Source organism: Nothoprocta perdicaria, unplaced genomic scaffold (assembly GCF_003342845.1).
Source record: "Nothoprocta perdicaria isolate Ctin4 unplaced genomic scaffold, notPer1 scaffold_203, whole genome shotgun sequence".
Taxonomy (NCBI): Eukaryota; Metazoa; Chordata; class Aves; order Tinamiformes; family Tinamidae; genus Nothoprocta; species Nothoprocta perdicaria.
This window is the reverse complement of record NW_020455239.1, coordinates 751,924-763,302: the sequence shown is the minus strand read 5'-3', so window position 1 is coordinate 763,302 and position 11,379 is coordinate 751,924. Positions and strand designations below refer to the sequence as shown.

The 11,379-nt window shown below is 47.4% G+C and overlaps 1 protein-coding gene across 1 annotated transcript in view; it reads right to left on the bottom strand.

The window, feature by feature from the left end:
• Nucleotides 1-11,379, bottom strand: part of GPD2 (glycerol-3-phosphate dehydrogenase 2) — a 42,691-nt gene that overhangs the window by 25,484 nt on the left and 5,828 nt on the right. The window contains exons 2-5 of the mRNA XM_026038183.1: nucleotides 10,886-11,054; nucleotides 8,012-8,136; nucleotides 7,360-7,457; nucleotides 6,157-6,320 (exon numbers count right to left, since the gene is read on the bottom strand). Coding sequence (XP_025893968.1) covers nucleotides 6,157-6,320; nucleotides 7,360-7,457; nucleotides 8,012-8,136; nucleotides 10,886-11,054 — 556 coding nt within the window. The remainder of the gene's footprint in view (nucleotides 1-6,156; nucleotides 6,321-7,359; nucleotides 7,458-8,011; nucleotides 8,137-10,885; nucleotides 11,055-11,379) is intronic.

Here is an 11,379-nt window from a genome sequence, read left to right as displayed (position 1 = left end):
CGGGCGGGCTCAGTGCCCGGCTCAGCTCAGGGGAGCACAGGGCCCCGCTCGGGCGAGCACAGGGCTGCACGCGGCTGCTCCGAGGCGGTGGCCGAGGCACCCGCAGCCGCGCGGCGCTGTCCTGCAGAGCTGCCCCGTGGAGCAGGGCGCCGGGAGGGCGCCGTGGCCAGGGCTCAGGTCCAGGCCGCCCGCAGCCCCTCGGTGCCCGCGGCAGAGCGGCCGCGCGCAGGGACACGGCTCGGGGGGCAGCGCGCGGCCCCGCACACCGAGCGGCTGCAGCGGGAGCCGCCGCAGCGCCGGCCCCGCGCCACCACGGGCTCCTGCGGGAGCAAAGCAAACGTTTAAACACCTTTAAGACCTCGCATAAAAACGGAGCATGATGGAAGCCGCGCAATCGATTTTCCCTCAACATACATATTTTCCCATCCACGCTACGGAACGATGTGCATATTAACTAACGAGCTGCTATTACGCTCACATAAAATGCACACATATAAATTACAACAAAGTTACATGCTTCGATGGAGGCTTCCCTCTCAAAGCCATGACACGCTGGGGAATACTAACATGTTTGTGGCACAATGTGCAAATAATGTCATTTTGCTCAAGAATAATCTTAAATCTTTTTGGTAACATGATCTGAAGAATTACTCACTGTTCACTTAAGGAAGGAAAAAAGAGAAAATCATCCTTTGCTTATATGAGCATAAAAAAAAAGGCAGAGAATTCACTAGAATATTCATCATCCCCAACCTTAAACCCAGGGCGTACAAACAGACGAATGCAGCAAGTCACAGAGCAAAGCCAATTTAATCTGTGGCTCCCCCGAGGTAAATGCAGTTCACAGTCCTGCCCCCACCCCAACCTCAGCCATAATCCCCGCTTCCTGGAGGTAGGAACGCACTCGAGTGAGGAAAATTCTGCAGCGGGATATAATGATCCAAAATGACAGGGACAATAATGACAATGAATTTCATGTCTCCCAGTCATAAGCCGGGGATGCTTGACTGGGCTGACTTACACAATTAAATTGTTACAGGTACAGCAGGAGATGCAGTTATCATCTGCATGCTTTTGGGAACGCCGCCTCCGGCGGAAAGCAGGGGAAAATAAAGGAGAAAGGAAAAGGGAAGGGAAAAGAGCGCAGAGGAACGCGCGGCGCCTGTGGTGGGCAGGGCCACCCGGCCCCGCACACCCCGCATTTCGGGCTATTGCTTTGGCCCCTTTGGAAATGATAAAGGAGCGCCTGGATGGGCAAGACACTACACAGTCCAAATGACCCAGCACTGAAGAGCTTTACAAGGAAGCAGAGACTCCACTGAGTTTATCAGGGAATTCAGAAGCACCTTTTATAATAGATTAAGCTTCTCTCTTCCCCACTAATATTTATACTAATCTCAGAAAAGAGAAATAGTATTATTTTCCCCAAATCAGACCTCTATTTCATTTTATGCATATTCCACTAGAGGCAGCCAGTAACACCTTCATGAGCCTTCCTGCAGCAGGCTGCTGATTTTCCTCAGGACTTTCCATACATCTCTATCACATGTAGCATGGCAAAACGCAGCAGAAAGCAGGTGGCTATGCAGGATATCTACAGTCTTTTCCATGCTGTGCCTCCAGCCAGGGTGCCTGCAAGGCCTCTCCAATTCATCCAGCTTCCATTTGGAAATATCAAGAAATATGGTTAGCAATGTATCTCACCTATGGAAAAAAACAATCTTCTTGTGCCAAACTGTCAAAGAGTTTTTAAATCCAGGGAAGAAATAAGAAAGTCACACAGCTGTCTGCATCTATAATAGGGTAATACCCCTAGTGCAGCTCCCCATGCTCTCAAAACATTAATTTGTCAAATCTGAATTATAAAGCCATAATATTTCATAATTCAGGACACACTCAAATTCTAGGAAAAATAGCTACAAGAGCCTAAATAATAAAAAAAGGCATTTATTCCATTTTGACAGCTTAATGAATGCTTTACTCTTTTACATTGATTTTTGTGTGTGTGCATGTGCGCCCGGGAAGGATTTCTCATGGGGTTTGCTGTAAACAAGGGAAGCTAAATCCTCTGTGAAAGGTTCGCTTTTCCACCTTTAAATAAGCTCCACATTAAAATATTTCAGGGCAGAATACATAAGAACCCTGAGAACGCCAGGTTCTAACAAGCACAATTACTCATACCCAGCCAGTATCCAGGAAATTTGGGGAACAAGGGGACAAGCAACTAAAGGCCATTTGCCAAAGCAGTGACCTGTACTAGCCACAACAGCACCGCACGCGCATTCCTCACCCCACAAAATAAACAGCAAATTCAATATACAGCCGGATCCACAAGACCCCAACATTTTAAAGACTGGCTCAAGAAAGCAGATTCTCCTTCTGCACCTAAGAGTCACCTTTCAAGGTAAAATACGTAAAGAAAAAAAAATAATGTACAAGAAGCTAAAGATACAAAATAATGCACCTTAAAAAGCATTCTGCCACTCAGAATTTACAAGCATTTCCAAACCCTTAACTGCAACATCCTGGTCAGCTGGGTCTTTGCTGTGGTGTTTTTCCTAGTTCTTAGCATAATGAGCTATGTACAATTTAAATGGAGATTAAATCTTCATTTAAGATGCTTTAAAATAATTCCGTGCCTGACGGTGAGACCCTAGCGTTAGCTTCTCCATAGTGCCTCTCTTCCAATTTTCCTTGAGCTACATAAATGGAACTGACAGATCACTGCTCAGATAGCAGCCACATTCTTCCCCCAAAATGTTGCCTTTTTGCTATTCAGGAGTATCCTAATACCAACAAATGCTAAATGAAGTCTGACATGTACCCCTAAGAAACAAACTTGTAAGTTGTGGCTTCAAAGGAAACCTTGAATAAATAGGACACATTGTGTACACCCAGGCTAACATCCAACATATGCTTTAGTTTCCTGATGCTGAGACAGAGCAAGAATAGCCTCTGGGAAAGTCTGTGATTTGCTGTTGCTGGTACTTCCAACATTTATAATGTACCATTTTTTTTTCTTCCCTTTTTTTTTTTTTTTGCCTGTATAAACAATTTTTAAATGTAATTAAGAGGAGCATTTCAGAACAGAATATATTCATGAATAATGGATTATTTGACAACCCACTATTTTTTTTTTGTAATTGTTGATCAGACAAGAGATTTCTGATCTTTCCTTTGCAAGAGAATATTGCCACCTCTAAGTATTTTATCAAACAGGCAAGTAAGCTACATAATCAGTGTATGAGATTCTTCCCTTTGTGGCAATGGTTAACATGCCAAACAGCGAGATCCTGCTAGTAGGTGCTGTTAGTAGCGCAGGTACAAAGAAGTGTGATAGAGAAGGGAAAAAAGATAGAACTACATTTAATTACATACACAGAACCACTTAAGACACTCCATTTTTAAAAAGCCAATTTATTTCTTACTTAAGGAAGGTGGGGAAGAACAGAAGAAAGAGATACGTCATTAAAACCGAAATGTTTTGCCACCACGAAACGCTCCTCTCTTTCACCTAATCCTGGGGGCAGAACCAACCGGGGTATTAGCCCATCTTAGCCTCCCTCCAGCTCCCTTTCCCCTTCATCCTCCACTCCTCCAGATTCAGGGTATGAACACACACGGCTAAGAATATAAGGATTAGACCTGGGAAATTATCCCAAGAGTGTTTGCTGGCACATTTTGACTTTAAAGAACAGTCTACTGTGAAGCAACCATATTAATTAAGATAGGGCAATTAGCGGGTTCCCACACACCCTGCCCCACGGATGCCGGGGACACAGGGGGAGCCAAGGGAACCGCTTCCCCTGCGGCCGCGGTGTCGCTCTGCAGCCGTGCCAAACCTCCTGCCACGCTCAGGGACAGAAGCGGCCTAGGTTGAAGCCCAAAGCACTCAATAAACACTGTGAACTCACTTGGGAGATCCCAGTCCTCCAGGAAAAACTATTATTCCAATGGTAAACAGGCAACTGCGGGTTTTTCCAACTGCAAAACCACATTTCTTTGAACTGCACAAGAGTGTGGATAGCTCAGCTGCAGTGCCCAGACCTGCAAGGAGAGCAGGACCAGACCAGCCCCATTAGCCTGAACAAGCAGGGTCACTAGCAGCAAAACTGGCAGCTTTGCATAACTCTCGCCAAGCTGGAGGAATGAACAGAGTGATCATAGAGCCCTCAGTCTTCATTAAACCCTCCTTCAGCATTTTGGACGTTTCCAACTCATTATTACTATTCCTATCCTCTTGCATTTCTAATACGTCAACTGCGTTTGTTTCCTCTTGCCAGGGGAGGAGACAAAGCTGGACGCGTTCGTCACTCCCAGACTTGCACTGCGTGGCTGCACTCATGTTTTCCACCGGAAAACTACATTTTTATCCTGGTGTTAAAGCCTCGATTTATTGCAACATGGCTTAAAAGCATTTTTTTGACCAAAGAATTTATAGATTAACTTTTTCCTCTGAACGAGTATCTTTATAATGTCGCAACAGTAAATAGCTGAGGTGTATTCTCAACCATCTATCCAACCAGAACAGAACCTTAATAGTCTGCACTTCTCAGAAAAGCACGCTGTTTATAATCACAGTTAACCACCTGGTTTTTCTCATTTACTCCTGGGATTTCTTGAATGTTTCTTGGTAAAATTTCTCTTGGAAGAGAGATGGAAGAGGCGTGGAGCAGCCTCCCCGCTGGGCACCCTGGAGCAGCACACAGCCCCAGGTCCACCTGTTGGATGTGCTGGCACAACCAAGCGCGCCAAGGAAACGGTGCGCACAGAAACTCCGACCACAGCAGTGAACTCTCCAGCATTTCAAATTTTATAAAAACTCAGGATTGTTACTTTTTTAAAGAATGAAAACTCTGTTCAATTTACCTAAAATTAAATATACAATTAAGTTCTGACAGCTCAGGAATGCAACTCGTGATTTTGGAAGGTACTGAGATGGAGCAGTTTAGTTTTATCCAAACCGACCTCTGTACATCAAGACACAAGATGTAAACATCAAGACACCAGACACTAATATTTTAGACTAACAAAATACCCAGGTAGCCATTTGCCACGGAAGCCAACTATGCATTGTCTAATTTTGTTTCCAGACTGCCGCATCTATTTGCGGAATTTGAAGGAGCAAAATGAAATTGAAGGAATTCTCGGGGTTCTTGGAAGATCCACGGTGCCCCTGTTGCTGTACAGTGAGGCCAGGCACTTACCACTGGACTTGCCCTATGGATCCAGCTCTTGCAGGAGGAACGAGTGACGCTCCCAGACACGCACACAGGGGCACTTCTGGGCACGCGCCGCTCCTTCGGACAGCGGAGCGACTCGAGTTGCACTGCAAACCACCACTCTTCTGCAAACACCAACAACCTTCTGGAAAGCATCTCTGCTTCTCCCTCTAACCTGGGCACTGATACTGTGCAACTGTCACACACATAAATATACTGTATTTATACCTAGTATACCTAAACCCAAATCCTGTGCAGTGGGTGGAACATGTAACAGCTTTGAGCTGGAGACACTTTTGTCCTGGGGAACTGAGAACCCCTTAAACAGAGTGAGGGCCGCAGAAAGCAGGCAAGGCTTCAGCAAAACCTGCCCTTAGACTCCAGTCACAACCAGGGCTCCCTCTTTGGAGGAACCGGCCGATCCTACCGGGGGCAGAGGGAGACGCACAAGAAGAAACAAACCAAAAAAGACAGGCTTGACCCAACCCCATGTAAGAATCAGCTATCACACCTAGAAGCCAATGTGGACATTATGTGGACAGGTATGAAACTATGTCAAAGTGCTAGAGTAAACCACTGCACATGACCAGTATGATCACACACGTTCCCATACGATACCTCAGGAGAGTGCTTAGTCTGAGCAGTGTTCAGCCCAAGCACCTGCAAAAAGCAGGTGGACAAAGTTGGACAGACACTAGACCATTAGATTGCTTTCGCTCTACACCTACTAGCCAGGAAAACAACACGATCTCTTCTGCACTCAGCAAGTTCCCTTGGTGAGCAGAGTAAGGACTGATTTGGCTGATGCAAGTTACGATGCAAGTTAAATCCTTCAGGTCGTGTTTCTGCCCTTCAGATTCTGTGAACACAACCCAGAGCCACCCATTTGTGTTTCTCGGGGATACCGCAGCGCCAGCACCGAAAGGGAACATACCATCATAGTAGACAATAGCACCCACAAGCTTCTCCTTGCGCAGCATGGGAAAGAACTCCAGGGCTCTGGACTTGCTAAGGACGTAACTGCTTTTCAGGCAATGATTTCCTGCCACAAGGTCATACATTTTTATTCCTATCCAGTAGTAGGGCAACTGCCACCACCTGTCGGAAAGAGAAAAGAAAAGGCTTGCCAGGAGGAACACACACACACAACATGCATGTACACACACATACCACAGAACATTACATATTACAAGAGGGAGCGTTAAGTAACACACTAAGCTGTCTCACATCAGTCTTTCATACTATCATGCATTATGCTGTGATGCCATGAATGCACAAACATGGGCAATGTTATGTGCTGGCATCTACTGTGTTCAGTGGTCTGCTCACGGCAGTAATGTAAAGCAGGTTCAAGGCATTAGGTAGAATGAGGACTGGAAAGTTTGTACTTTGGTGCAATCCCTAGATTTAAGGCTGCTTGCTGCAGAAAGAACTACCTTATTGTAAGTGCTAGAGCTAAGCAAGTTCCTCAAATGCATGTCTTGGGCGTCTCCTGCTCAAACAGCATCAAATAAACAGGGTCCACTGCTGACCTGCAGGACCAGCTATTCAAGCTCCCTCTATTAAGGCAGGAGTAAGGTCAGGCACGAAGAACACTCAACAAAAGCCCACTGCTCTAAGTAGGCTGTGCTAGGAAATAACCATCCTTACAGATCTAAAATCCAACCCAAATCACTCCATTTAAAGAAATTATTTCTTCTCCCTTTCTCTTAAGGGATGCAACATAATTGTCCTCTCAGTAGAAAACTATCATGTAGCAGGGAAGGCAAATGCACTGAATTACTGCACAATAACTCAGGAGACCCCGCTGGCTGCACGGACTAAAAGGGCACACTGCGAAGATCACTGTGGTAGCATCTGCTGAAGACTACAAGGATGCACAAGAAAGAAGAGGGAATAATGGTCCGGAGAATGGAAATTCATGGCAGGTGCAGGCCCTGCTGGGCACAGGGCTGCCAGGCTGCAGCCAGGGAGAGCTTCACCCTTCGGCTGCACGGCTGCACATTCCCACTCCTGCAGGACAAAGCTTGCGGCAGCTTTAAAACACGCTCCCAAAGAGACACCGAGGAACTCCTCCAGGGAAATAGCTTGCTTGTCAAAAGCAGTGCTAATGGAGAGGTATCATAGCAGAGCTTACTTGTAAACAGGCAGCATAATAGGCAAAGGAGCCGACAAATGAGGAGCTATTTCAAGTAAATTTGCACGCTCCCGAAGTGCTTCTTTCACCATCTTGTACTGAAAAGTAAGAAAGTATATATGAATTCCAAGTTATTCAGTTTTGTCACAATTTTCAACATATAATGAAAAAAAATCTGAAGATAAATGTTTTACATAACTTCTACTAGTTTTTGTATAACACAATGAATTTTGCTAAAAAAACTCAGGAGTTACCAAGAAAATCTCTCAAATAAATTAGCTTATCTAGTCATTTTGGTGTCATGCCAGGTCAGTCCAATTACTTTTCATTTGAACACAGCCCTCCAAAGGTGGAGTTACTCTTCGCTGTGGATAGAAGGCTCATAAAAAGTTGGCTTTTCATACTAAGCCACTGCTTTTATTTCAAATTGCACCATTAGGTTCCCTAGTAATGTTAAGCTGCAAACACAGAAGCAATCATCAAAAAAAAAAAAAAAAAAAAAAAAAAAAAAGCCAATTTCTATAGCTGAATAATTGTATTTTTTTGATGAAGGAAAAAAAAAAAAGAGAGAGAGGGAGAATGTGGATGTCATTTGGAAAGGAGAAAAGTGTCTACTAGCAACTTAGGCTTAACACCCAGCACAAACACTCACCTGCTCAAAGTCCAGCTTCGTGATGGCCTTCTGTAGATATCTCACTCCACCATGGATCAATTTAGTGCTCCTACTGCTGGTCCCCGATGAGAAATCATCTCTTTCTAGAAGGGCTGTTTTCAGTCCTGTGTTACCAGAAAACCAAATTAACTCCTTAAATTACACAATTTGTATGTAATTCATTAAAGACCCTTCTCTAGGGCAGAGACAATCACAAGAAAAATTACTCTGAACATGGATAAATTTGTATTCAAAGTGCAGTGCACGGTCTATATTGTAATGAAAAATTTTAGCCTCTTCCTTAGGGAAAAGTCAAAACGGAACTTAAACAGTGGCACATGAAACCCTGGAAATTTCACAACAGAAAGGCACTGGAGCACCTCACAGGGGCCAGCCCCGCTCAGGCAAATTACAGCTTGCACCGGTGGCAGGAAGAGAGGATTTTTACACCTCCCCTCGGCTCCTTGCAGCAGGAGTCAAGCAGGAGTTAACTCCTTGCAGCAGAGAGCTCTAGGAGGGAGCAGCCCAGGAGGGGAGAGCTGCCGCCTTCGCCCCTCGCCGCGGGAGCCCACAGGTCTCGTGGTCCGAGGGCACCTCGGGGAAGCCACACACAGGCACATGCGCAGGCACGGGTGCAGGGACAGCTTTGCCCTCCAAAGATTCACCCGGAAAACACCCACCCAAATCACGAAGGACCCCTAACAGCACCTCACCTACAAGAGCTCATCTGGTGGCTGGAGGATGGTTTGAAAGGAAATGCAGTGAACTTCAGTGGAAAGCCAGGACTCCAGTGAAGTTTTATTTATAAAGATAAATCTATATTCTTTAAAATAAGAATATAGATTTTTTTTAAGTGTCCCAAGCAGATGACCTAAGCAGCAGCACAGGGAGTGAGGCAGTAAGGGAAAGCAGGGGCTGGAGCCGGGGCGTTTGCGGGCGGCACTGCCTGCCCTCAGCCCCGTCCTGCAGCCCTCAGCACACGCTCACTCCCTGCTCACTGCGAGCTGCCCAAACCCACCCCAAACCACCGCCCGTCCTGGCTTCAGACCCGCACCAAGAACTGCAGCTTACCTCTGAAAGCTGCAACTAACTGCCGCCGATTTTACCCGGAAAAGCTTTGACCGTTACTTGTGTCATTCATTACTTGTATTTGTGTCCAAATAAGAACACGTCACACTCGCATTTTGCCAGTCAAATTAAAGAAGCACCAGCAAGAGGCAGGAGCAGCGAGCAGGGCCCTGCTGGGCCCTGGGGACCCAGGCCTGTCCGTCCCGCGCCCTCCAGTCACTTTGCAGGGTCCCTGCGCCTCTGCCCGGGCACCTCCTTCCACCCACACCCCGAGCAGTCCCTTATCTCGCCGCCCGCTGAACACACGCTCTGGCATCCGCTGGGCCTCCAAAACCCTCCTGTCCTTAAAACTGAATCTAATTATTACTGTTAACTTTCAAAGATCAGAGTAATTTATTTTTGTCAAATGTGACTGAAGATTAATGGATACAATCAGGAATAATTTGGTGAAAACATATCAAACACATGAAAAGCAAAATTTGTTGTTAAGCGAAGCAAAGATAAAAGAGCAAATTCTGCGAATGAACAGCAACAATACACAACTCATTAACCAAACGCCTAGGAATATTTCACACTTCAGAAATCTACTGATACAGTCAGAATATATAGAAAAAGAGTAACTATGAATTACCTGTGACAATTCCTGCATGTTTCACATATTTATTTTCCCCCAGCACATAAGCAAGGCAGGATGCCCCTCACTTTTATTTCAGCCCCACAAAAAGTGGTTACAAGGCCCAGCCTAGGGTAGCTTGGTTGTCCCTCTCAGTGGCCGAGGCTCATGTAGGCCAGGGCAGGGCGGATGCATCCAGTCCAGCGCAGATCCCAAGGCAGGCCGCTCTCCTCAACACCATGGATGGAGGGCGGCACTGCGGGGCTCTCCGGCAGACCCGGGGGCTGCAGCCTCCGCGGGGAGGCCACCCCTCTGCGCTGGCGCCTCCTGCTCCCCGAGCTCGCGGGCCCTGCGGACAGCGCTGCCTTGCCGGGGCGCTGCCGGCACCGCTGCGCGAGCGGAGCCCTTCCCGCGGCGAGGGCGCAGGGGAACGGCTGCCACGCGGCTCCCGGGCACCGCGTCCTCAGCCTGCCCCGGGCCGGCGAGCAGCCCAGCCTGACCCTCGCTTGCCTCCTGCCTCCACACGCCAGGATCACGCACGCAGCCGCCACCAACTCTGCACCAGCAGCTTCTGAAGCCACAGCTGGGGCTGATCCCCGCAGAGGGAGCAGCAACTGGAGTGCATGCTCCCTGGGAGCCCTTGCGCGCTAGGCAGTGCTGACACATCCCACTGACAACCTGAACGGACTTCTCGGAACCCGCAGGAAAACGAGTGGCTAGGAAGCATTAACAGAAGTCGCAGCCGTCTCACGCTGTAAGGAACATGGGCTGGAGAGGCCTCCTGTGGAGCGGGCCTCACACCTGGCCCAGCCCTTACGAACACACAGTCCTCGCGGGGAGGGCTGCACAGGCCAGGCCACCCTTGCGCAGGGGCTCTCCTGCACGGACACGGGGAATGTGGGGCAGATGACCCCTCCAAGCAGGAAGCAAAGGAGAATTAACAAAAACTCCTCCCGGAGCAATCAGCTGACATTAACACACAGGGCTGTGCAAGCACCTCGGCACCACAGAGCATGCTGAAACAGCAAAGCACACGCCACTTCCTCCTCAAGCTGATTTTGGCATCTCAGATTCACAGGGAAAGCCAGAGCCACGCAGTCAGGCTGAATGTTCTGTTTTGAAAACCGACGTGATCAACTTGCAACAAACCACGTAATCCACGGGCACAAACACAATCTATTGTCAAGCCTCACCTCTAGTGGCTGCATCTAGAGCACAACCGCAGCCTGTTGCTCCGCCGCCTATAACGAGGACATCAAATTCACTTGTCGACTGCAGCGTCTGAAGTTGTTGTTCTCTGGTGGGAAAATGGTTCTTCATTGGGACCGGCACCGGCTCTGCAGCTTCAACATAAAGGGTACCCTGCAAAGGTTGAAACACAAAAATGGGATCTGCCATGGTTTTATAAATAGCTATATTTTATGTATTTTGTATATTTTCATATAATAATACAGTGTATATAGTCATACATACATCACAAAAAAGCACATTAACGATACTCAAACATTCCAAATCACTTTTATTTATACCTAATAACAACGCTGTATTTAAACATAACACATACACATAAAACATAATACGTTGGCCACACCGGCCAATGCATGGCCCCTGCCACTGCAAGGGCCAACGCACAGCTCCCCACACTGCAGCAGCCAGCGCGGCGCCTGCTGTGCACCCACGCAGTGCA